The 27,550-nt window shown below is 47.8% G+C and overlaps 1 protein-coding gene across 1 annotated transcript in view; it reads right to left on the reverse strand.

Moving 5' to 3' along the window:
• Positions 1–1,838: 1,838 nt before the first annotated feature.
• The window catches only part of Osbpl10 (oxysterol binding protein-like 10), a 166,585-nt gene continuing 140,873 nt past the window's right edge, over positions 1,839–27,550 (reverse strand). Inside the window, exons 8-13 of the mRNA XM_013028467.1 lie at positions 25,985–26,134; positions 17,088–17,568; positions 7,846–8,032; positions 5,824–6,006; positions 3,861–4,014; positions 1,839–2,247 (exon numbers count right to left, since the gene is read on the reverse strand). Of these exons, the coding sequence (XP_012883921.1) occupies positions 2,203–2,247; positions 3,861–4,014; positions 5,824–6,006; positions 7,846–8,032; positions 17,088–17,568; positions 25,985–26,134 (1,200 nt within the window). The 3' untranslated portion in view covers positions 1,839–2,202. The remainder of the gene's footprint in view (positions 2,248–3,860; positions 4,015–5,823; positions 6,007–7,845; positions 8,033–17,087; positions 17,569–25,984; positions 26,135–27,550) is intronic.

Consider the following 27,550-nt stretch of genomic DNA (forward strand, 5'->3'; position numbering starts at 1 on the left):
AACCTGTCGGTATGATTCTATTTGTACAACGTGCCCATACAACCAAAACCAAGGATTCTACTTATAAATGCACAGTGTATACAAGTAGAATGCAAGCAGATGATAATGGGCCAGTTAACTGCATCAGGCATACAGAAAGAGACAAGTGTGTGGGATGGTGTCTTTTAGGGCACGGTAAACTTAGGTTCTATTATTTCAGCAGTGGATATATGGCTATGCAGTTAATCTGAGCTGAATATGTTTTCTACAAATCTAGTATTTGATATTATACAATTTCAAGAAAGCAAAATATAGCCACCATGCTTAAAAAGCAAGGCTTCTCCCTGTTATATTTCCCAGATGGCTGATGTTTTCTAGCAAGATGGGAAAATCTAAAAGCACCATCCTGATTACTTTCAGTCTTCTTGTTGAAGAGTCCCCTCCCCCACCCCCTCCAAGCAGCATCTATCCAGAGAAAGGAAATGCTTTCAAACACTATTCACGGAGATGTTTTAACACTAGTCCTGAAGGAGCTTATACTGTAACTTCCTGCAATAAGTCCTCACACAAAAAACTGAACTTATAATGAACGTGTCAAAAAGTTTTGTCATGTAGGTTTTCAAACTGTGTTAAAAAAAAGTTTGATGTAGATGGAACAGTTTGATATAGATGGGACAGCTCCTTCAACAATGACCCATCAGAACTTCCGAATCCCTGAAAATAAGTAACACAGATACACAGAAGGGTATAATATTTAATCGAAATATATTTGTCTAATATCTACAAAGAGTGAACAATTGGTCTTAAGAAAGCAGACAAAAGGCACAAAATTAGTGTAACTACAGAGAAGCATTCATGCGACTGAATTTTTTAAGTCTCACTGAAGTGGCACAGTAAAAAATAAGCATGGAGCTAAAGCCATTTTTTTCCTTTTTGTTTGGGTCATGTCTGACCTCATTTGTAATGGCTGAGGACTAAAGCCAAGGGATGTACACTCACACAGGATTTATGAGGGTTTTAATCACAGTGGCTTTCTTGCAGAGTTTGAATCAAACCAGAGAGGTACATTGAAGAAAAAAACTGAAATCCAATTTCCTTTTCCCAAACAAGACACAAGGATGAGGTGGTGGTTTGTGCATGTTTGTGTATGCATGCATGTATTTAACTTCTAAAGCCCTTTTTGTTTTTTCATAATAAAAGTAGTGAAGTCTCCATATGATTTGTTTTCTGCAGTAAAGGAAGCAGCTTCTAAAGATTGTATGACCATGCTGGGCACCAGTGGCTCACACCTGTAATCCTACCTATTCAGGAGGCTGAGATCTGAGGATCACGGTTCAAAGCCAGCCCAGGCAGGAACGTCCTTGAGATTCTTATCTCCAATAAACCACCAGAAAACCAGTAGTGGTGCTGTGGCTCGCCTTGAGCTAAAGAGCTGAGTGGACAGCGCCCAAGCCCAGAGTTCAAGCCGTACGACCAACAAAAAAATAAAAGAATGTATGACTCATGCTGCGTGAGCATGACTATCAAAGGATGGGAAGAAAACGCCCCAGTGGGCCTCACTGGTTTCTCCAGGGGTGCTCCAATTGGGAGGCTCCCACAGCTGTCTTAAACTGCCTCCTCTCCATCCCATCCACAACCAAGAGCCTCTTCTCTTTCCTGGGTGTGGACTAACATCAGAGGCAGTTGGGTGCTAAAGATCACAACAGTTAAAGAGATGACAGCCACCAGCCTTGACCAGGAATGAGCCGTTTTGTCTAGAGGGAAATAAATTGGGCCATGCTCACTGCTCGTTCAACCTTCATTGTGACAGGAATTGACTACGTGAGAACATCTTTGTAAGTGCAAAATGGGTTGTTGTGTTTTAGTGTTTTTTGTTTGGCAAAGTGGAAAATAGAAAAAATTTCAACCCTCATTGATAAAAAAAAAGGAGCTCATGGGTTACCCATTAAATCTTGGTGAGTGCAGTATCCATGTGTGTAACAACACAGATGTGTGTCCACTGTGTTGTGTGTGAACACTGTGGACACATCCCAAATGGCTCTCGTGTACAGTTAATCCTCTAGCAGAGTCTGCAGGTGTGTTTTTCACAGTATACAATTTTGCTGTTACCATTTCTCCCAACGCTAACGAGGTCACAGTGAATGCCAACAGAACCGCAGGACTGTACCACTTTAATTTCTACAAAAACAGGGTTGTGTAGGAAAGCCGTGCACTGCCACTTCATCAGTGTGCCTTCCAGAGAGGGTTGAAGTAAACCCAGCCATCACCCTGAAAAAAGACAAAGTATTAACTGGAGATCTTGCAGAAGGAACAGGAAAGATCTACCTCTACTAGGCAGAAACTACAATGTAAGCCCAGGACGTGCAATCGGCCGGCCTTGTTCCCACAGATATCCCACAGCCAAGCCACGCTGGTAGGCTCGATGGCCCTTCTCAGCCTGACTGCCTTCAGAGCCCAGAGATCTTCTATTCTTTCAGGAGAAAATAATAAAAGGAGACTTGGTGATTTACATCAGGAAGAACTGCTTGGCAAAACAGCCCCTGGAGACAGTGGGACAAGAGAGGAAGCGGTGGCTGAATGGATGGGTAGAAGAAAAGGCAAAGGTGTGTCTCCTATGTAGGAGCTACCGATGCCCTGCTAGCCCACAGCCTGAGAGGGGTGCGTTCAGCAAGATTCCAGCAGGGAGCAGTCACAAGCAGATCAATACATGAGAACTCATCATGGAGTGTCAGTTGATTAAAAGACTGGACTCAAAATGGCCTACAGACCTGGTGCTAGAGCAGTGCTCCAGTTCTAGGGGGTAACCAGCATTCTTCCTGCCCACCCGCAACACTTCTTATAGGTTTTTCTGAAACCCCAGAGGTAGAACTCAGTGGCCTTTTGTTCTTTAATAAACAACTCTCCATAGAGGCTGAGGAAAACAGCTGTGCTGGAGAGACAAGTGCCTGCCTCGTGGGAGGATTCTCGAAGACTGACCTCACCTGGGCAAGGCTCCCACACAATCCCCACACGGTGAGCTGAAAGGCAGGCTTTCGCTAAGCAGCTGTCCTGTCTGAACCAGGGGCCAGAGCTGAAAAGATCCACTATGATGCCTCAGTTCCTCACTCAGTAGGACAGTGGGCTTCTAGCCCACCCCAGGTCACTTTGCTGCTAGCTTTATGTCTAGATTAGCAGACCTGAGCTAACGACCCACAGAAACATTCTGATTGGTATGCATTCATCATGCGTATCAGATTGCTCAGGGGGAAAGAAAAATCCAGATTCCTGGCTCCGTATGAAGGATCTCTGGCCTGGCAGGAAATGCTCCCCTCTCTCCACCCCCAGGCTCTCCTGTCCCCGGCTTCCCACCAGGCTCTTTCAGAAGAGGCTCCTGTGTTTCTTAACTTCCCACTCTGCCCTTGAAATGCCTCCCAGTGACTTCCCAAACATAAAAGGGCCACAGAAACCAACCCCAATATGGCCACCCATGGGGCCCCAAAGGAGGCAAAACTCCACCAGGCAGGCCATCCTCAGATGCTTTCAGCTCCCCTGGCCTGGAGATGGGCTGTGGGGGTCTTGCCTTTATGCCATGCTCTGCTCTGATTTGTTCCTCTTTACCTGGCTGTAGAAGTCCTCAGGTCTGCAATCCCCTCCCTCCTTCCCTCCCTAAGAGGCTGGCAGGTTGCGTGTGGAGAGTTCATACATCATGAACATTGTTACAGAAAGGCTGTCCAAAAGCTTGAGCCAAAGCTGGTACTAGAGCCACACTGCCTCCACTCCAAACCAGGACCTCCCTGCCCTGTCTTTCCCCGTCCATCCAACGGCGAGGCTCGCCAGGGAAGCCCTAGCTCCCCCTGGGGCCAGGCTGGCGGGTGAGCCCAGCACACAGCGGGCAGCGGTACCTCCTGGGTGAAGTATCTGGGCTGCCAGGGCACCCGCAGGCTCTCCCGCTTCCGCTCCTCCACGCGCTGCTTCTCCTCCAGGCGCCGCTTCTGCTCGGTGGCAGCCTCAATGTCCCCTAATCGTAGGTTTCGGGTCACCTCCTGCCAGAGGTTCCTGGGGATACAGGAAGGAGGGGAAAGCATCAGCAGAGCCACCAGTGGGGCCACTGCTGCCAGAGCAGAGCGGGACATGAGCACAAGGCCCCACAGCAGCCTTCCTCAGAGCCCATGCTGGGGTGGAGGCTGCTGGTGACCAGGGCCACAGGGCATGTACCACCTGCTTGTAAGCATCTTCCCAATCCGCTCCTCTAACCCCACACCTAACTTCTCCATGCTCCATTGTTGTCTGCACTTTACAGAAACGAGTCCCAGGAGCAAGCTGAACTGACTTGCCCAAAGTCCAGCTGGTAGATTAGAACAATGCCAGCTTTCCCACCAGGGATCCCAGCACTGAAAGACAAAGATGGTTGGACTATGCGCCTGTGTGTGCACGTGCTCACAGGCCTGTGTGCACATCTTTGCTTGTCTATGTGTCTGTGTATGTGTCGGAATCGGTGTCTGTATCTGTATGTGTCTGAGTATCTGTGTGTGTCTATGTATCTGCATATGTGTGCCTGTGTATCTGTGTGTGTCTATGTGTTGCTGTGTCTGTATATATCTCTACATGTGTACTTGTGTATGTTCCTGTGTGTGTCTGTATGCGTGTGAGTGCATGCCTTTGTGTGTCTATCTGCATATGTGTGTGCACATGCACACATGGGTTTAGGACACAGAAGCTATCACCTCCACCCGCGCCCACACTTGGCAGAGGTGACCTCTCCCAAGCAGCGTCCTCCTCCAGCCGTCTTAGGTGCCGGCCATGGTTCTAGGAAACACTGACCACGGGGTAAGGACAGAGAAGCACCATGGTAAAGCAGGGCAGCCACACAGGTGTTTCCAACCACCGCAACAGCAGCTGTGATGTCACAGCCTCAGGACGGCCAGTGGTGCAGCTCCCTGCCCGCTCTCCAGGCTCTCTCATGAGACCAGGCCCATAACTCTTGTATAGGCTGGCATGGTACAGCAGGAAGCCGTGACTATGACCTCATGGAGCTGAAGAAGGACAGGGGGGCTGCTTGGGACAGTGAGCAATACCCTCCGAGGAAGGTCAACACCAAGGTCACACTCCAGCTCCCATTCCCCCAGCCTCACTGATAACAGATAACAGGGAGTGTGACCCTCTGGCCCACATATTACCGCAACAAGAGCTTTGCAAGAGGGGATGGGAAGCCAGATCCGACAGGGCTGGAGGCATGGCTCAAGTGATAGAGCACCTTGCCTAACAAATATGAGGTTTTGAGTTTAAACCACAGTATCATACACACCCCAAAAAAGAAAAAAAAAAAAAAAAGGTAGGTCAGCCAGGTCTGACTCCCACACAGCCTTTGCTGTTTCTACTGCGCTAGTGCCTAATTTAAGAGGAAAGCCTGAAGCAACAGATGAGTATAAAGAAAGTGTGATCTGTACACACAAGGGAAAAATCTTCAGCCATCAAGAAGAAACAAACAGAAAAAAAAAAAACAGAAACACCAACACTATGTGCTCATATATGTGGAAGCTAAAAAAAAGTGGACTTGGGGTGTGTGGCTCAGGTGGTAGAAGCGTGGCTCAAGCAGCAGCAGCAGGAGGAGGAAGGAGTATGGTGCAGGCTAGAGATCTGCCTGGCAAGGGCAAGGCCCCGTGTTCATGATAACTACAGAAGTGACCCACTGGAGAGCTACACTGTCCACACCCAAGACACAGACAGGAGAAACGGAGGCACTACCAGGGTCAGAACATGGGCCCTGATCCACTTGTATCAATTGTGCTTTTGGAAGTTTCCCCTATGCCCTTTGGTCAGCCACTAGGAAAGCTGAGCCGTGGAGCCACACGGACCAGTTCCCACCTGGACTCCATGGGTCCCTGTTTCTGGAGGGGCCTTATCTTCTTTGGGTACACAGGAAGGGCTGTTGTGTCGATGACTTTGGTCTCCCCATTGCTGTAGGTGAACTCCAAGGTGCCATTCCATTCCCCGTGGGCCTTACAGACAATGGTGTTGGTGGGGCAGTGCTTCACCTCTGCCGTGACCCTGAAGAAATACAAGCCAAGGGGAAAGATTCAAAACAGGGCCCTCAGGGTTAGAGGGGTTTCTGGGGGCTTGGGAAAGAGGGATCCAAACACTAGGTCTTAAAATAGGAGCTCGTATCACTGACCCAGGAAAAAGATGGGAAAAGTGGTTCAATCTGAATAGTGTACAGATTAGTTGAAACACAGCAATGCAGCAGCGCTTATCTTAGCTTTCAGAGACAAACACGGAATGAATACACATCACTGGGTGGAAAATCAATCAAGCAGCTCAGTATATAACTTCAAAACTACTATATTTAGCCACCAAAAGAGTATAAGGTAAGTTGGGTGCTGGAGGCTCATACCTGTAATCCTAGCTACTCAGGAGGTTGAGATCTGAGGATCATAGCTCAAAGCCAGCAGGAAAGTCTGTGACACTCTCATTTCTAATTCATCACCCAAAAGCTGGAAGTGGAGTTGTGGTTCAAATGGTAGAGCCCCAGCCTTAAGCAAAAATAGCTAAGTAAGAGCTCCAGGTCCTGAGGTCAAGCCCCAGTATCAGCACAAAGGGAAAGGGGTGGACAAATAAAGAGGAGGAGGAGAAAGTACACTCAAGATTCCAATGTATATCCTACAAAATTAAGAAGGATGAGGGAAGGGATGGGTGGGAGAGGACGGGTGAGAATGTTCAAAGGGTCACATTAATCAAGACATTGTATTCATAGATGGCTTTGTGAAATGGCAACTCCTTTGTACAACTACTTAAATAATAAAAAAAGAAAACAAACGTATGTAAAAAATTAAAATAAAGAGCCTTTGCCTGAGCATTCCCCGGTCTCCGCTTCTGGTATGAGCAACAGCCCATCTGGGCAGAAAGCTGCTCCCAACAGCCCAGGGTGCAATTGGGCACAGGAGCTTCCAGGGGCAGGGGTGAGGCCGCACGGTGGGCGGTGTGCAGATAACAACAAACAGCAGGCTCTCACAAGGAAACCCACATTTGCACACCTCTGCCAATTTCCATGGCATGTCATCCACCAACATGGTGGCCCTGGACATGACCAGCTCATGGGAGCCGGTCTGCGCCATCTGCAGCCTGGCCCCAAAGCAGCCATGTGTGCCTCATGCCAACGCCCACGTGGAAAAGGGCAGAACTGGAAGGGGGCCATAAGAACGCACTCAGGCTCCTCCCACCGAAACTTCTCCTCCTGCAGAAGACCTGTTTCCCCAGCTCCTAAGCAGAGAAGCAGCTTGTCAGCGGCACGGAGGTGTGACCCAGCGCTCAGGGACTCTGGAGATGCCAAGTCTTCAGCTCAAAGCACAGCAGGGTAAGAAGAGGCTGTGACTGAAGAAGGTCAGGGGGGGAGAGATGGGGGTGGGGAATGTAACAAGACAAAGTGCTTTTTATTACCTGGGGTGTATTTTCAAATGCATGGCCAGAGATTCCCCCCAGAATCCTGCCCTATGACTTGGGAAAGAGGTGTCTAGAATTTCTGAACAAGACCTGCCACTTTGTCTTATTTTACAACTTACTCCTCTGCCAGAACTCAATCTTTTGTTTTTGTCTCTCATGGGACTTGAACTCAGGCCCTGGGCACGGTTCCTGAGCTTTTCTGCTCAAGGCTAGCACTCTACCCCTTGGAGCCACAGCTCTACTTCTGGTTTTCTGGTGATGAATTAGAAATAAGAGCCTCATGGACTTTCCTACCCTGGCTTTGAACCACAATCCTCAGCTCTCGGGCTCTCAAGTAGATAGGAATACAAGTGTGAGGCACCAGCACCTGGCTGGAATTCAAGGGGAATGTGAAGGCATCATAATTGGACAAAACCAAAGCCTCCTCCCCCCAGCCTACCTGCCTCTTACCTGTGGACCTTCCCCCCGTAGAAGGGCTTTGTGTGGAAAGTCACCGTGGCAGAGTAGCCCGTCTTGGCACAGCTGATGCTGACCTTCCCTCCCAGCTCCACCCATGGGATGGTGAGGATGGATCGGGCGTAGGCACTGGGCAGGGTGAAAACATACTCTTCTCCATATTCCAGAAGACTCAGCACACCTCCAGGGAAGAGAGGGAGAGTCAGGCTGATGGATGAGAGGACATGTAAGACCCAAGAAGCTCCTGGGACAAATGCATGCTGCCACACCCACCAGGTGCCAGGCACTGGCCAGGGAGCTGAGGGCACATGGTGAACAGACATCAATGAATCATCAGACAAACATGGATTCCTGACTTGCAGATGCCATAGCAGCATCAACTCCGCCCCCCCCCGCCCCGGTCAGAAATATAATACATGTAACATGAACATACAATTCCACTGAGGCAGGCAGACAGGCATCAAAGGGTCCCTGGTCACCAGGGCCACTGATCCAGAACACATCCAGCAACAGACTTAACAGACCTTCCCCTGGCTTTCAGATACCCCAAACCGCCAAATGGCAGTTAGAGAGACCACCAAATGCTGCAGATAAAAGATGCTAGTAAGCTGAGTGCTGGTGGCTCAAGCCTGTAATCCTACCGACTCAGATGATGACATCTGTGGATCCCAGTTTCTCTTATCTCTAATCACCAAAAAGCCAGAAGTAGAGCTTTAGACAAAAAAGGTTAGGGATAGCGACCAGTGACCAGGTCCTAAGTTAAAGTCTCACTGCCAGCATGTGTGTGCACAGACACACACACACACACACACACACACACACACGCATGCATGCATGCACGCACATACATAGAGTAAACTGGTGCCAAGTATCATTGAGGAAGTTAATCTGGCAGAGCTCTCACTCAATACACTTGCTCTGGGGACAAGGACTATAAAGCTTACAATGATCTGTGAGCCCCACAATGTGAAGAGCTTCACCTGAGATGATTCAATCTCTACGAGGAATCTATACACAGCCATCCACACAAACCTGAGTATGCCCAGGTGCACCTCTCTTCTGTCAACCAAGCCATCTATCAGAGTTCTCACCAAACGAAGGTCCACCCAATCTCCACCCAACAACCCACCAAGACCCACCAGCCTGTCTAGATTTCTCCCAATAAAAGCAGGTGGCAGTGCTGCCCTCAGAGCTGTGGCATTCCAGCCAATTCCAGCGTCTCCTGCTGAGAACACTTTTCTATTCCATCTTTCACTACTACCTTCTCCATCCTTCTCCTTTGAGATACAGGAGGACCTAGAACCAAGATCCTGAGGGGAGACCCTAGTCCTGAGACTCCCCTGGGAACATGAATACTCTTGAATGTACACTAAAGATGGAAATTGCTTTTCTCTACCATACTTCTTTCCCAATAAACTGCTACTTTTACTCCCCCCCCCTTTTTTTTTGGCCATGGGGTTTGAACTCAGGGCCTGGGCGCTGTCCTTGAGCTTTTACTCTCAAGACTACTGCTGTACCACTGAGCCACAGCACTACTTCCAGTTTTCAGGCGGTTATTTGGAGATAAGACTCTCACATACTTTCCTTCCCAGGCTGGCTTCGAACCACAACCCTCAGATCTCAGCCCCGTGAGTAACTGAAATTACAAGGCATGAGCCACTGGCTCCCAGCTTCACTCCATCTCGTCTCACCTACAATCTTCTCTCACCAGATGCAAACGACTCAGATAAATAGCTCTACTCACTTGCCAGTGACACTACTACACCAAATACAGGGGTACCTTTGGCTTCCTATGATCCCCTGCGCCAGCTTGCAGTGGGCTCCCCTGATTGAATCCTGGGAAGCCGAGGTATCTCAAGCTCTCATTCCAACTTTGATCCTACTCCTCTACCCCCCACAGAAGCTGGGTGCCATGCAAGACTCAGTGCTGCACAGTGTGTTTGCATGCCCATAGCATTGGTACAGGATCCTTGCAGAAAGAGCTACGAGGCTGATAAGCGCTTTTATATTCAATGCTCACTTCAGGTCTGGCTTTCTCAAATTGAGTTGTTTTGAGAGGGCAGCTCAATGCAGGCAAAAAAATAGCAGACATGAGATCAATATTCAAGAACTGGAAGGAAAACCTAAAGAGAAACATCATGAGCTGTGCTGGGAAGCAGACGCCGCCAGGGCTATGTAGTGAGATGGAGGGAAGCAAGAAGGTTAACTCGTCACAAATGAAAACTTTGGAAGGCCGGATCACACAGCTGAGGTAGCCTTTCTTTTCTTTTGTGTTGGTACTAGGGCTGGAATTCAGGGCTTCATACTCTTGCTCGGCTTTCTTGCTCATGTCGGGCACTCTACTACTTGAGCCATGCCTCTAATGTGGCTTTTTGCTAATTATTTTGGCTGGCTTCCAACTGTGATCCTTGGATCTCAGCCTCCAGAGTAGCTAGGATTACAGGTGAAAGTCACCACCACCCAGCTGAGATTTTCTTTTCTTCTTTCCCCTTCCCATCCTTTTCCCCTCTTCCCTTTCCCTTTTCTTTTTCCCTTTCTCTTTTTAAGACAAAGTCTATATTATGTTGCCTTGAACTCATAATCTTCCTGTTTTAGCCTCTCAGATGCTGGGATTTCAGGTGGCACCACCATGCCTGGCCTAAGAATGTCTTGGGTTTTTTTCTTTTTCTTTTTTTCTTTCTTTTTTTGTCGGTCAGAGGGTTTGAACTCAGGGCCTGGATGCTGTCCCTCAGCTCTTCAGCTCAAGGCAAGTGCCAGTTTTCTGGTGGTTATCCACCAAAAAGCCTGAAGTAGAGCTGTGGCTCAAGTGGTAGAGCCCAGCTTTGAGTGAAAAAGCTAAGGGACAGCATCTGATTCTGAGTCAAAATACTTTTATGTATTTGTATAAAAATGGAAAAAATTAAGCTTGTTGAGTGAGACTGGTCTGGAAGGCAGAGAATCACAGAGAAGGTGCCGATCAAAGTACAGATCTACACAGACATGTTAACTCGAGGCCCCCTTGGTACTAAGTGACGCTTATTTGAAAAATGTTACTTTAAATCCAACTTCTGGACTCTACAGAGAATCTAAAGGTAGAACAGTACCTCCCTCTGCACCCCTAAAGAGCTCTACAGGAACCAGAGCCTAGTTTTGAAGTCTGGGGAGTCTCCTTGAGTCTTGCTTGCATCCCAAGAGGCTCCAGAGGTCACCTGATCAACAGAAAAGAGATGCAACTACTGACAGGCTGTGGCCCAAGGGCTCTACCCTGCCCAGGTCCATGAACACCAGAAACCCTGTGTGAGGCCTTCCTCAGTCTCTCCAGAATCTTCTTTCGGATTTCTTCACAGCTAAGATGTTCTGCAGCTAGTTACTTCTACTTCAGGACCAGCCACACCTGGGGGCTTGAAGACAGGGTACGTGTCGTGAGGCTCCTCACCCTTGAGCAGGATTACGAGTGGACTGAAGGCCCGGCCCCTGGACTGTAGGTCTGGTGGTGTTATGCCAAGGTCGCAGGACCCCCACCAAGAAGACCACCGAGAGTCAGACTCTACAGCTGTTTTATTTAAACGGGCTGCAGCTCGGGCCTCGTCCTACACTCCGACACAGCGGAGCCTAGGAGGAGAGCCCCGAGTTAAGGATTTGCAGGTCTTATAAAGGCACACAATCAACCAGGTGTTTGGATTGCCACCACGTGTTGCTTTGCTAGACAGAAACAAGCAACAAGTGGTCACTGCCTCAAACTTTAACCTTTCAGTGGGAGCCCAGGCTCTGGGTTTTTTGTTTTTGTCAATGGTGGGGCTTAAACTCAAGGTCTGGGCATTGGCCCTGAGTTCTTTCATTCAAGGTTAGCACTCTACCACTTTGAGCCACAGCATCACTTCTGGTTTTCTGGTGGTTAACTGTAGATAGACCCTCACAGACTTTCCTTCCCAGGCTGGCTTTGAACCACAATCCTCAGATCTCAGCCTTCTTAGTAGCTAGGATAACAGGTGTGAGCCACCAGTGCCTGGCTCAGGCTCTGGGTCTTGACAAGCCTCTCGGGTGGCTTCAGGGGACAATGGAAGAGCAGGAAACTCAGCACCTCCACAAGTGCAGGTCCAGAAGCACCAGGTGCCCTGCTGGTGAGAAACAGGGACTTAAGCGGAAGCACTGGGGACACAGCTATATACTTCCTCCTTTGCTGGGAGAGAGACTACACACCCCCTTCTCCACTGTGGGGAAGGGGAGCTGCTTCGCCACTTAATTACCAAAAAGCCACAAATGATGTGGCTCAAGTGGTACGGTGCTAGACTCAGAGACAGCACTTTGGCCCTGAGTTCAAGCCCCAGGAAGGAAGCAAGGGAGGGAGGGAGGGAGGGAGGGAAGGAAATGGATTTACAAATCTGCCTTTATGGAAAGCTCCCAGATGTCCATCTAACAGCATGAGACCCTGTTTCAGAGCCTGGAAGATAGCTACTACTTCATGTTCCATTTCAAAATCTCATTTTCTTTTCCATGCTCGATTAGTAGCAACAAGCATTTCTGCTGAGTAGGGAACTTCCAGAAAGATCTGTGGAGACATTTTCTATATTCCAGAAAATGCATGTGATCAAGAAATACTTCTACCAAGCATTCCTGATGTATCAAGTTTAAACTGTGTTCAACTGTTGTGTGTGTGTGTGTGTGTGTGTGTGTGTGTGTGTGTGTGTGTACTGGGGCTTGAACTCAGGGCATCGCCTGCTTGGCTTTTTCATTCCACTGGTGCTTTACCACTTGAACCATACTTCCACAACTGGCTGTTTGCTGGTTAAACTGGATACAGATAAGAGTCTCCCAGATTTGCCCAGGCTGGCTTCTAACCATGATCCTCAGATCGAGTAGCTAGGATTACAGGTGTGAGCACTGGTGCCTAGCTACTTGTCTCTACGACTGCTGTGCACTCCCCACTCCCACCTTCTGTCTGTTCCTCGCACAGCAGCCCTTGGTGCTCCTCAATCATGTCTACCTTCCAGGGGCTCTAATCTCACTTTGAGTAAAACAAATCCACATCTTTCCAGGACTACAGCCTAGATTTCATAATCTGCAACCTCCCCTCCTCTGCCCGTCCCTTTGCCACTGCCACAGCAGCCCCCTAGGGATTGTGTAGCACCACAGCCCCACAGTCCAGCTTCATGGCCCTTGTACCTGCTGTTCTCTTTTGCCTGGAGCACCCCCTTCTTGAACGGCCTTCCAGCTCTGCCCCCTTAGCTTACTAATCACCACCACTTAGCTTACTATTCACCAACTTAAAATCAAATCCTAGCCAGACACTGGTGGCTCATAGCTGCAATCCTAGCTGCTCAGCAGACTGAGATCTGGGGACCATAGTTCAAAGCCAGTCAGGGCAGGAAAGTCCATGAGACTCTTGTCTCCAATTAACACCCAGAAAAACAGAAGTAGAGCTGCAGCCCAAAGTAATGGAGTGCTAACCTTGTGCAAAGAGCTCAGAGACAGTGCCCAGGCCCTGAGTTCAAGCCCCATGATCAAAAAAAAAAAAAAAAATCAAATCCTAGCTAATCTGAAGGCTAATATTTGAGGTTTGTGATTGAAGCCAGTCGGAGCAGAAAAATCCTTAAGACTTTTATCTCCAATTTACCAATAAAAGGCTGGAAATGCAGGTGTAGTAGAGTGCCGGCTTTGTGCTAGGCACAACGTCCCAGGCCCTAAGTTCAGGCTCCAGAACTAGCATCAACCCCCCCCCCACACACACACAAATCCAATCAAAACCATTCTACCATCCTGCACAACAGGCCTTTGCTGCCTGTGTGTTAGTGCTGGAGGTCATCTATGCTGTGTCGTCCCCTGAACTCACTGGGCAAGCAGGGATTATGTGCGGCAAGGCCTTACCCACATCAAGGAGATACAACTACTTCTCAGATGAGTGGATGCAGAACCAAGAAATCTGTTACAGGGAAGGAGGTGACCCTGCTGGAAGCAGGTGGGATTCAAGGTGGAAAGTGTCCTTGCCAACTTCTCTAGAAACAACCATCTTCCCTCTTCCAAGAAGGTAGTATGTGGGGAATCTGGAACAAGTAATGAAATGTAGTTTTTGAACTCAGGTCCTAGGTGCTGTCCCTGAGCTTTTTTTGCTTAAGAGCAGTGCTCTACTAAAGTCACAGCTCCATTTCTGTTTTGCTTTTTTTTTGGGGGGGGGGAAAGGGATAGGTAATTAGAGATAAGTGTCTCGGGGACATTTTTTGCTAGCTTTGAACTACGATCCTCAGATCTCAGTCTCCTGAGTAACTAGGAATACAGGCATCAGCCACCAGTGCCCAGCCAAGTAATAAAATCAAACAGAATGCTAACAGTCTCCTGAATAGCAATCAGAGAGAGCTCACCAGGGCAAGCCTCACAGTATGAGGCAGGCCTTCAGCCACCAATGAAAACACCAAGTTCCAGATAAGTCAAATCAAGATTAATGATGCTCCCACTTTCTGTTACAAACGTAATCCTTCCCACAGAGGTCCTGAGTTATCTTAAGCTCTCAGCTCGTGCTCAAAGCCTGGGTTAGGATGCATTAGTGGAGACCTGCCTGCTGCGTGACTTTGCCCCCAACAGTGCCATCCTTTGCCCCTTGCCTGGGCAGAAGGCTGAGTTCAGGAATGGAAAACAGGACTGGAGTCAGAGCACAGGCCCACAAGAGAATGCCCATCTCATACCTCCATGAGAATGGGCCTTGGAAGTCCTGATTGTAAACTAAAGTCCCCCCCCCCTTTCTTGCTATCACTCTCCTGAGCCTGTGGCCTTGGGTCCAGCTCCCTAAACCTTCTCAAGTTCTGATCTCTCTTGCATAAGTCAAAGCGTAAAGTTCCAAATATACTTTGGGGAACTGTTTCTGCTTTTCCATGGCTGAGTGTCCCACCTGCTTCTTTGGGTCTCTTCATGCTGGAGGGCTGCAGGGACTAGGAACTCACACAGCAAGCTCTTTAGTGGTGAGACTTAATTAAAGGCCCCATTTCTACCCCAGCTGAAGCCTTTTTCTGAAAACATGGCCTGCAGGTATAGCTGCCTACCATGCCCTTCACCTACCTGTCTAACCCAAAGCACAGCCAGCGGCACATCCTCAACTCTCCCTCCACACCAGCTCACCAGTCCCAACCCCCATTTTCCCAACCTCAGATATGAGCTACGCCATCCTTCCATGTCAGAAACCTCAGCCATCCTCACTCTCACACACATGGGATCCACAGTCCAACCGTTTTGGCTCTCTAGCTTGGAACACATCTGTGTATTCTGGATTTGATCTTAAATATCCCCCCAAAGGCTCACTGTTTAAAGGCTTAATCTCCATCCTGTGTGTGGCATTGCTGGAAGTGGTGAAAACTAGAGGAAGCAAATCCGGCTATTGGGAGGGTGGCCTGGAAGAGGATATTGGGAATCCTGCCTCCTTCTCTTCTCTCTGCTTCTTGGCTGCCACAAGGCAAGCAACGTTGTACCAGCACCCACACTCCCTGTGAGGCCATTCTGCGTTCACACTCGCCTAAAACCAAGGAAGCCAATCAAGTGTGGCTTTGCCGCTCGCTTGGTGTAGGTAGGAGTCACATCCCCAGCCATGGGCCGCAAGGCCCTACATGACACAGGTCATCTTCTAACAGGAACTTTGGAAGCTGTTTTTGAGAAAACAACAAAAAAGCCACTGACTCCTCAACTTGGGCTTGCAAGTCTCTTCAGGGTAACTGCAAGTTTGACATCCTGGCCTCCATTTTGTATCTGTGTCTTTTGGCTGGGAGCCATTCTCTCGTGCAGTTACTTTGCAGCCATCTTGGAATCCAGGAAGGACAAGATGGGTGGAGAAACATACTAAGACCAGAAGTGATGCCATTCTGTCCTCAGCACCCACCTACCCTCCCACTCCACATAGCAATGATTCTTAAGTAAGAGGATCCTGCCTGCCTGACCAGTCCTAAGACGATGACCACCTGGGGCCCTGGAACACACCTGTGAGCATGATGATTAAATAATTATCCATGCCTCTCCTCCCTTGCCCTCAGCCCTTCCTCTAATTTAAACCTAGAGCAAATGTCTACATGGGAGGGGGAACTGAAAAGCCATCTTGCCTCTTCCCTCAGTATTACTTAAATCTCCTTCCTCTGCCCTATGTTCCTGGGACAAGCAGTTGCGTTTGACCTATGAAACCCAGGCATTACTTGTAACTAGTCCTGGTTCTGTCTGGCCACTCCTCTGCCTGATCATTCTCCTAGAGGCAGGGACCAGCCTGCCTCTAGGCCTTTGCTGTGTTCTTTCTGTCTTTTACTCTCTTTCTTTTCCCTCATGGCCTTTGCGGCCAGGTCCCTCATTGCCTCCTTTGGTCTCCAATCAAGTGCCACCCTCTCATTTAACAGCTCACCCACTCCTCTCGCAGGACATCCCAGACTCCTAACCATGTTTTCTCTACAGAATTTAGCATATTCTAAGCATAGCACATTACTTAGTTCCCCAGGAGATAGGGGTACAGGGGTTTGGTGGGGGCTTTTGTCTTTTGCTTACCCAAGTATCCATAATTCCTTACACAACATTAAGCACCTAGTAGGCACTCACTAAAGGTGTGAAAGAGTCCTTTAGCGTCAATATATTTCCAGTAGCAAAATGCTGAATTTTATGTTAAGATCATTTTTTTCCAGGAAGAACATCACAGTCTTAAGAGACTCAAGGGATCTGTGACGCAAAAATGTCAAAATGCCACCAAACGCAGACACCTCAATTTAACAAGGATTATCATCGACTTCTTCAGACAACTCATAAACTTCATTCACAGCTATTCGCTAAAATAAGGACGAACAACCCACCAGTGGTGTGATTATGCTCTGTTCTTGCTTCAGAATTTCTAAAAGAGTCAAAAGATTTGCCTTGGGAATTTTTATGAGTAGCTTTTGAATAGACAGCAGCACTATTATGCTCAGTGAGAGCCAGAACATTGGTGAGGATGAATAAAAATGCATTTTCACACATCTGGAGCCAACTCTCATATTCATGCAAGACTGGAAGGCAAATGTTCACATAAGGCAGAACATGCACATGTGCAGAGGGGATGACCCTGGTAGGCAAGGCAGCTGGTTGGGCAAAGGCTGTGTCTCATCGCCTGCAACCCACTGGGAAGTTAGCAAACCTGGTCCAAAATCCTTTCTTCCTTCCCACCCACTCCCCAAGTCGAAAACAAAATGTCAAAAATCTTCTTAGCAATTGTCTATCGGGTACACAATACTGTGTAAAAGTCAAACACTGAATGCAATCTGGCTTACCTTCCCCGATCATAGAGACCCCCACGGACATGCCCATGAACTTGCTTTTGGTCCATACGTGAGTGTTGATGCATAGTCTCTTCTCCTTGCACTCACAGTAGAAGCAGGAGATGGGTGGGTGATGGGAAACTTGTTCAGCTACAAACCTGAGTTTGTAGCTTTTGGAAGGGTCATCGGCTACCGGGTGTTCTTGGCAGTCTGTGGGAGTGGGGGCAGCAGTCCTCTTGGATTTGACCTTGTCCTTGGGAACTTCCCAGGAGCAATGAAACGTCTCACCAATGATGGGGTTGTAGGGCTTCTTGGCCAAGGCCCCCTTGCGGCCCTCATGGAAGGCTGTGAGATAATACTCGACGAAGCCAATGGCCCTCTCTTCTGGTGTGGCGCCAGCAGCCACAGCCAGCAGCAGGTCAGGGTGTGCCATAAAGTCAGCATACATCTCCAGCAGAGACCGCTTCTCCAGAATGAATGTGGGGAGCACCACCTGGACACAGAGGACACAAAGGCAGACAAGGGTCCCCATGAATACTGGAAGAAAAGGCTGCAGCCCCTACCAAACCAGTCACAATGCATGTGGACAAGAACATTGCTTTTGGGGCCTGGGAAGGTGGCTCAGTGGTAGAGCGCTTGCCTTGAATGCCTGAGGCCCTGGGCTCGATTCCTCAGCACCACATAAGCAAAAAGAAAAAAGCCGGAAGTGGCGCTGTGGCTCAAGTGGTAGAGCGCTAGCCTTGAGCTGAAGAGCTGAGGGACAGCACCCAGGCCCAGAGTTCAGGCCCCATGACCAGACCAAAAAAATTAAAAAAGAACATTGCTTTTGATGCCACATTGGGGCAAATCAAGGCAAAAATGATTTCAGAGGAATTAGAAGTGGCAGTGGTACCCATGTGAAGCCAGCTCTGTGGAGAAACCTGGGGTCAAACAAGAGGCCCATCTCTCCACATGGCCAATCCTAACACACACCCCTCCTTCCTCCCTCACCATTCCTGAGAAACACAGAGAGAGACTGGGAAGGTTTCGGCATTCCTCTGCCAGTGGGGGGGTGTTCTCCATGTTCCCCAAACCATGAAAGTATAATTAGGGTTGCAGCAAAAAAGACCAGACAGACCACGACCCACTGCCACCAAGGAGGACAGAAGAGTGGTGTATGTACCCCCAACAGCAAGAGTGGTGCAAAAAGTAGGCCCAGTGTCAGGCAGATGCCACCACACTGCCATGGGAAAAGAGCAATATCACAATCCCGTTTTCAGGGCCAGAGCAAACCAAGGGACATCAGAAAGAAGGAACAGGTGCTTAACAAGACAGGTACTGGTGGCTCACACCCATAATCCTAGCTACTCAAGGGGCTGAGATTTGAGCATCACAGTTGGAAGCTAGCCCAGGTAAGACAAATACTTGAGACCCTCCAGTTAACCAGCAAAAAGCTGGAAGTGGAGCGCAAATGGCAGGGTGCAAGACTTGAGAGAAAAAGCCAAGCAAGTTCAAGTCCCAGTACTGAAACAAAAATACTGTTGAATAGATTACTTAAATAGATAAAAGAAGCTTAGCATACAATATCCTCCAGATCTCACAGGTGTTAGCCTACCTCCAAGTTTAAAGGAAATCCAGGTGGTCACCCCACGGCTAATGTCATTTAAAGCAAATAAAGGCCATTCAGAACCTGGGAACCTCACTGTTACTGTAAAAGAAAGGACAGCGAGCCCCCTGTTCCCACTCTGGAGCCAAACCCCAGAAGTGAACACTACTACGCCACCCAGTCAGCTGAAAAACCCAGCTCCCTTTTAATCTGGGCCATCTAACACTGCTCCACCCAGTGTGGTCCTAGAGGATTTTGAAGCTGGCAGGCCACTTGAACCTGCTGGCTCCACCTCAGCAACCTCTAAATTGATCAATGTCAAACCCTGATTATGCTGTCCTTCCTTCCTGTAATTCCTGCATCAAGGAGAACGTACCTAAGAGCTGACTGTGACAGCACACAGGGTGACAGACCCACAACCCCAGCTCATGTCACTTCTCAAAACATTTCCTTGCATGTTACACAGACACACCAGAAAAGTGAAGTTTCGGAGTCTGGTAGCCAGCTTTTAATACTGTCTATCTTTTATTTAAATAGTCTTTAGTATTTATGTGAAGCCAAAAAAAAAGCAAAACTTAAAAATGAACTTATAACACAATCCAAGTAAATCCATTAAAAGCTTTAAAATGTCAGCCTGTCTCTAGATGACAAAAATAGTGATTTACACTTTGTTTTCCTAACTATCTTTCTGCTTTGCCTTAAGAGTAAGACAGAAAATAGCAGCATCCAATGAAATACAACTGTGCAAATCAATTTCTTAATTTTCTTTCAGGCACAACTTGATGAAACTGATTCTAGCTGCCCAAAGATCCCCTCAGAGCAGGCAGAGAATGTGCATCATACGCGGGCAGAATCTGGCTGGCGCCTGTCATTTCCTGTGTGTGTCCCCAGGGACAGGTCACTGTCCAACGGCCGTCACTGACCCTTCTGAGGACTGCTCTTCCAAACAGCTCCCTGGGACCCAAGGCCCAGTTCCTCTCCCACTGCATGACCAAATAAATAACGAGCAAGCCATATGTCCCCAAACTGTCCCTCACCTGGAGTCCCTCAAGGGTCCCTGGCTGACATCTCCCTGTAAATGGGCAGTACAGGTGATAGGCTTCAGTAACTAGACAGACCCTCAAGGAGGCCAATCAATGAGAATAAAAAAGCAGCCACAGTCTCCTTCCTACCACCCCAAGCAAACGCCATTTCCTCCTTCTTTCTCCCAGGTCTAAGAGGCAGCCGTGGGAGGAACAGGCGGAGTCAGCCAGAGGGCAGCCATCCTTGATGGAACTAACACCTTCAGGTGAGAAGTCTTCCCATCAGCCATGCTCCCCCCTGCTCCATTCACCCCTGGGCAAGTGCTCTCAAGTCTGCACTGCAACTACAATGACAGGACCAGCTGCAACGTGTACTCTTTACTTACCTACTTTTAGAAAGGATAACATTTCCCCATAACCCAATCAGCCTGACTAAAATTTAGGCTGAAGAACTAAAAATAAATCAGAAAAAATGTCCTTTCCGATGCTAATCATTAAACAAGCAGCACCAAGAGGGGCCAGAGACTGGGGAGTAGGAGAGAAAAGAAAGTGGATGGAGGCCACCCAGGGGCCCAACGTCTGTATAATCCACCCCCCCCCAGTCCTCCAGAACTGTCTACTCTGCTGCCCAATAAGAATATATTCCTTACCCAGTGGGTTTACTAGACTTAAGAGCCAGGATGGCTTGCCATCATTTGATGTTCCTGATTAGGAAGCTAGAAAAGGCTGGGCACAAGTGGCTCATGTCTGTAATCCTAGCTACTTGGGAGACTGAAATTGGGAGGACCATGGTTAGAGACCAACCCAGGCAGAAAAGTTCTCAAGGCCTCTTCTCTGTCATGAGCTGGGTGGTCACGTGGTACCTGCCTGTTATTCTAGCTACAGCAGACTACAAGAGGCTGGTTATACCTGGGTACATGTCCAAGCAAGAAGACCCCATGTCTCAAAAGTAAGCAAAAAAAAAAAGAACCAGAGGCATGATTCAATGGTAAAAGTGCCTGTCAAGCAAGCAAAAGGTTCTTAGCTGAAAATTCCACTACTGCCCCCCTCACCAAAACAGAAAAGAAGCAAGGGAAGGAGGTAGCACTGGCTACAGTGGTGACCGGAGTTTCATCTTCTAGGCCCTTCTGCTGCCCACCCCTGCGTGGCAAAAAAGCCTGTCATTCACAAATGGGAGAAGCACCAGAGACCACCACGGTTGAAGAAAAACGGCCACAGCAGAGTCCTCTTTCTGTAGCTTCCTAAGTAGCCCTCCTGCCTCCCCTGTTCCCCTCCCAAGCCCTCTCCACACCCAGCCAGAACTAAAATTTCCCTAAGAGATCAAGTCCCACATGGCCCCATCTCTCACTTTCTCTGCTGGCTGTCCCCGCCTAAATAGCCACATTGCATTCCTAGCTCATCTGAATCACAAAGGGTCACTGAGTAGCTGGGCATTGGTGGCTCCTATAATCCTAGCTACTCAGGAGGCTGAGATCTGAGGATTGTTGGTACAAAGCCAGCCCAGGGAAAGAAAATCTTAAGACTCTTACCTCTAATTGGCCAGAAAAAAAAAAAACGCAGAAGAGGACCAGTGGCTATACAGCACCAACTTCGAGTGAAAAAGCTACGGGACCGTTCCTAAGCACCGCACCCTGAGTTCAAGCCCCAGAAAAGGCACTCATTTTCAAAGAACCAATCCTGAAACTGCAGGCTCAGAGATCAATGTTCACAACCACCACTGAGCCCAGCAGAATGCAGGATAGGTGTGGTGGCAAGACCATTCTCCCATCTCTCCATTTGTGCAGAAGCCAGACAGCCTGCAAAACCAGCGCCTGAACATTGCGAACAAGAGGTTGCCCTCTTCGTGAAAACAGATTTCTGCTCTTATTTCTTCTCCCATCTGACCTCCTGGGACCCTCCTTCTCTTGCCTGGTGCATTGCAAATAAGGCACTTAATCATTTGGTTTTTGGGCAGTGGACACTCTGGAGACAGAGCCAAGAAGTGCCGAGCGCTAATTGGGCCGTCTGCCTCTGACAGAGGTGAGTGATGGCCCAGCTGTTCAGACTGATGGCGTCCAAATGGCCTGGAATCTCGGCCGTAGATTTATCGAGCCATCAATAAGGACTGCTTTTCTCCCATTAATGTAATTAAGACAATGAACTACTTTGATGGAAGTTTTTTTTTTTTTAATAAATAAAGAAGACTTGCATTAGGGACTCAGTAGACCACTAATTACATTTAAAGTTGTATCAATTCAGGAGTGAATAACCAATCTTTAGTTTGGACTCAGATATCTGAAATGAGCCATCACCCATCCGGGAAGGCAAAAGACAGCCCAGAGTCCCTACCCCTCATCAGGGAGCATGCCAGGCTGAATGAAGAACAGCAGCACCAGGGGCGACTGCCCAACAACCAGCTAACCACCTCACAGGCCATCTCCTTCTGAGCGGTAGAGATGGGCAACACCCAGCACACTTGCTTTAGGAAGCCAAGAAAGTCCACAAAACCCCAGCCTCACACAGCAAATGGTAAGTAACTCTGCCTACCAGTCTTTACTTCATTGGGCTCTTACCTGGCTAATAAGCCTCCCTTTCCTTCTGTTCTTCTCCAAAGCACTAACCCTCTTCATACCTAACTCTCTGTTCACAGAGTATCATGAAAGGGTTCACTGATTTGTTTTTTCTTCTGTATGTGCTGGAGTTTAAACTCAGGGACTGGGTATTGGTCCCTTCAAGGCTAGTGTTCTACCACTTGAGCCACAGCACCATTTCCAGCTTTTTGCCTTGCTTCAGACTACAGCCTCCTGACTAGCTAGTGTTACCATTGTGGGTCAACCGCACCCCAGCCTTCATAAATATTATCTTGTACAATCTCCTCAGAAACCTGTGAGCAGGTATGACTGTTGTGTCCACAGAGGAGGAAATAAAGAATGAAGGCTGATATGAGTGGTAAAATAGCTAGAACCAGGACAAGACCTGGTTCTACTTGGGCAAAGCCCAGGCTGGACCCTTTAGGTCCCTTGGGGGCCTTCAGACTCAGGGTCATGGACCCTGTCTCCTCCCAAACAGTGGGGCATATGAGCTCTTGCTGAGTGAGAATACCACATAATGATGCCACACCACACAATGTCCTGACACAGACCGCCAGGACAAGCTAAGGGCCAGGTCACTGCTGTGTCTTTTATTGAGAGGCAAAACTCGGGAGAAGTAGCAGTATCTGATGATATAAGGAAAATGAGACTTGGAAGAAGGGAAGTCAAGGCTGAGAATGGGAGGAACGCAGTCCAAAGCCACTCAGAAAAGTTCATTTAACTCCATTTCTGCTGAAGGAAGCTGTACATGTACATGACCCTAGCAATGACAGGAAGCCTAAAGTAGGAAACTCTTGGGGCATGAAATGGGGCTTGGGCACTATCCCTCAGCTTTTTCCCTCAAGGCTGGCACTCTACCATTTGAGCCACAGCTATACTTCCAGTTTTTGATGGCTAGGTCCATGAGATAAGAGTCTCATGGACTTACCTACCTGAGCCGGCCTCACACTATGATTCTCCCAATCACCACCTCCTGAGTAGCCAGAATTATACAAGTGAGCCACCAGCTCCTGGATTCCCTTGTTTCTGAATACTAGCTTCTGCTCAGTAAAGGAAGCAAGCTGATAAGATAAACATTGGAAAGTTTTTCTTACAGGTACCCAACTGAGCTTATCATAATACAGCATTTGTTCTTTTAGGACTAGAATAGGGCTGCAGAATTGCAAAGCAATCATAGCCTAATAAAATAATATACAAATACAAAATGTACATCTTAATGATGATTTTTAAACCAAGTGAGCTACAGCATGAAGCCTTTTGAAGTAGTCAACTTGCCAAATTTAATTCCCTCCATGTTTTCTTGTTCCTCAACATAATTTCAATTTTTCTTATTCTCTGTCTTCTGCCACCCATGACTCTACCTCCGAGTTGTATTTTTAAAGAAGTATGATCCACAACACACAGTGAGACCAAAGGAGTATACTTTTAGGAGAAGAACAGAAAAGCTCAATGCCTATGTGCAGCTGATCATACTAAGAATATTCATCAAAATGAACTCCAGGAAATGAAAACGAGAGGTTGTTTTTTTTTCTTTTTTGCTGTTTTTGTTTTCTTTCCTTCTTGTTCTGTTTGTTCCTTTATAAGTCTTTGCAAGTATAAGGGGAGGCACAGAAATGGAGGGACAAAGGGTGAACAAATGCAGCAATGGACACAGTGGCAAATGAGCTCTCAACTTGAAGGGGAGAAAGGGAGGGAAAAGCCGGGAGAGAGGGAGGGAAAGAGATGGAATCATTACCTGACTTATATAACTATAACCTCTCTCTATATTGCCTTTATAAGAATAATTAAAAATTTTTAAATGAATAAAAAAGTATGATCTACAATGAGAATGCTTTACTGTGACCCAGAACGAGAGACTCAAACTAAAACTTACATGTGCTAGTCTGACCCACTAAGTTGGTTTCCAACCCACAGTAGGTCATGACCGACCCACAGTTTAGAAACATGGTTTAGATCTCACTTGCTGTACCTTGTCACCTATAAGCCATCAGAACTATCTTGTGTCATCTCGGTCTCCACACGACCTTAAGAGCCCAGCCTTCTCTGAAGGTCAACGGCTTACGCCTGCCATCCTAGCTCCTCAAGAGGCTGAGATCTGAGGACTGGGGTTTGAAGTTAGCTTAGGCAAGAAAGTCAATGAGACCCTTCCAGTCAAACGCTGGAAGTGGAGGTTCACCAAGTGGTAGAGCACCAGCCTTGAGCAGAAAAGCAAAGGGATAACACCCAGGCCAAGTTCAAGCCCCAGCACCAGTATAAAAAAAAAAGGTCTTTAAAAAAATTTTATAGTTGAAAAATGGTAATTATATAACTAAAAGAATGAAATGAGGAAAGGCAGCAGGATGGAAAGCAGGTCTTTGTAGTTAGGCACACACACACAGGAAAGAGCTACACAGAGCAAGGGTAAAGCAAGGGAGTGTACGTTCACAATTCTGCTTAGGGGTGCTATCTCCCAGAGACACACACCCAAACCCCTAAGAATATTTGAAGAAAAGACTTCTCCGTCATCTTGGAGGATTCCATCTCCTCTGGCATCATGTTTCCTCACCTTCCTCATAGTTATGCCATTCACTTCTTATTCCCTGGCCTCCAGACCCTTCACAAGCCAATGCCCTGAAGCCTGGTCCTCGGGCTTGACCGCTCAGGAGGGGTCTGGCTGGCCTTCAGAATCGAAAGCTGCCACCCAGCACGTGCTCGCCAGAGATCACCTCTACCTCTCTTGCTGGCCACTGCCTCACGCTGCGGCACCTTATCAAGGGTGAGATACACCCAGTATCCTGTACCAGGCAAGGTCCTCTGCATGCTACCTCCCATCCCCACACATCACACTACCAAGGAGGCCTAGATGATGGTCAGTGCTGGAAAGGGAATCCAGGTAGGCAAAGCCAAAGTCCAGGCTCTTTTTACCATCTCTCAACACCATTTAAACTGTCCAACCACAGGCAAAGCTGCCTTTGCTGCCTGTCTCCAGAAACCCAATGGCAGCCCTGTGGTGATGGGATGAAGAGTAGGAGGATCCTCAACATAGCATAGTTAGGCTGCTGTGTGTCTAGGAGCAATCACTGAGGAAGATGCCAGCCTGCACTCAGCACTGTGAACCTACCCGCCTTAGGGTTCCTCTCTGTACACACAGCCCATGAAATCTGCATCTCTAACAAGGCTACCCTTTGGGGACCTGCTGTGAAAGCTAACGGTAGCTGGCAGCAAGCATGAGGCTCACTTTTCACTGTGGCAATGCTCCTGGCTCTGCCATTTTCCTTCGGCCTGTGTTTCCTCCACAGCCATGATGCCACCGCGCCCTCTAGAGGCCACCCTTAATCGTCCCTAGCACACAGCAGAAATAAAGGAGGTACTCCTGATGTTCCCTATCATCAAATGGGGTCTAAGGCTCCCCTAGTCCTCCCAGAGCAGCAGCTCCTCCAAGGAACCAGATGTGAGGCTCTCATGTGGAGAGTAATGAATAAAAACATCTTCTCTGGATGGATGAGGGAGCACACACCTATAGTAACAGTGCTGGGGGTGGGTGAAGGGAGGAGGAAGGATTGTTGAACTCAGGAATGGAGGCTAGCCTGGCAGTACAATGAGACTCCTTCTCGAATACTCCCTCTCCTCCCCCCCCACTCACTTTCCAGCTACATCTGGAACATCCATTCTGGAAAGCTATGCTGACCTTTCCCCAGCTCACCACAGTGAGAACGCAGACAAGTGGTCACACAGCAATCCGGTGGGACCTACCTTGGTCAGATCCATCCCAAGTTTGAGTTGTGAAATGAGATGAAGAATTACACTGCGCTGATCCTCCATGACGCCCAACTCTGTCTCTTCCGTGTCTTCATTGTCACTTTTTTCATCTTCCGACAAAACCAATTCACGGTCTGAGTTTGGCTAAAATGAAATCATTAACCATCACCAGCTTGTCCTTTAAAAATTAGAAATGCAAATCACTCCCGTGCTAAACAACATCCCATCATACCCACCCCACCCCCAATAAAACTAATACTGCCCCAGAACTTTCTCTGTAAGCCAGTCCTCTGAGAAATGAGCAGAAAATGATACTGCCCAGGGTCAGGCATCGTTCACCTCCGCTCATCTCTACGCCTCCAACCTAAGAAATGCTCCTGAGGGGGCTGGGAAGGTGGCTCAGTGGTAAAGTGGTTGCCTTGCATGCTTGAAGCCGTGGGTTCGATTCCTCAGCACCCATAAGCAAAAAAAAAAAAAAAAGACGGAAGTAGCACTGTGGCTCAAGTGATAGAGCGCTAGCCTTGAGCTGAAGAGCTGAGGGACAGCGCCCAGGCTCAGAGTTCAGGCCCCACGACCGGACCCCCCCCAAAAAAGAATTGCTCCTGATTTAAAAAAAAAATCATACAAAACCTCTTTGCTCTTTAAAAATCTAACTACAGTTAGTTTCTTTAAGTGTACAGATATGAGACAGCACCTCCAAAAAAATCTGACCCTCTGCAACCAATCCTACTAAGTTATTTAAACAAAGCCATTTTATAACTAAGATTTTTTTTCTGTTTATAAATAAAAGTCATATTCCCCCTGGGACTAAAATTGCTTTCTACGTGGAAAATGTAACAGAGACTATGTCCACTCGATGGCAAGTTTAAAGTCTCAGAACTGGCCTTAAAGAAGAAGACCAAAAAAATATGGCAAATTCAAGAAAAAAACTCTCCAAGCTTTATGACCATATATTTTGGCTAGATACTCTGCTTTCCTTGATCCAAGTTTATTAATTCAGTTTTTCAAATTACACAGAAAATGAGCAAGTTAATAAACAAAATGCCCAAGAGGATTATGAGCATAAAATCTGCTAGTACTCAGTATGGAGAACCCTGGCCACCATGTAAAGCTGTGCTTGGAATTCTGCTGACAGACATAAGGCTGTTTCACAGCTTCACGGCCATTATGGTCTCATGATGCTGCTCTGTAAGCAAAAGCACTCATAGAGTGCTTTAGGAACATTATCAATTTGTTTCCAGTTACTGATAACACATCAGACATAACTTTTTTTCTCTGTGTGCCAGTACTGAGGCTTGAAGTCAGAGCCCTGCATTCTCACTTAGCTTTTTTGCTCAAGGCTGGCATTCTACCACTTGAGCCATACCTCCACTTTTGGCTTTTTGCTGGCTAATTGAAGATAAGAGTCTCTCAGATTTTTCTACCTGGGATGGCTTCCAACCATGATTCTCAGATCTCAGCCTCCTGAGTGGCTAGGATTACAGGCATGAGCCACCAGCAAATGTGGTGCTTTTATTTGAAAAAGACTGTTTAAATCTGAAAGTATTAAGCCAAAGGGTA

Source organism: Dipodomys ordii, unplaced genomic scaffold (genome assembly GCF_000151885.1).
Source record: "Dipodomys ordii isolate 6190 unplaced genomic scaffold, Dord_2.0 Scaffold110, whole genome shotgun sequence".
Lineage (NCBI taxonomy): Eukaryota > Metazoa > Chordata > Mammalia > Rodentia > Heteromyidae > Dipodomys > Dipodomys ordii.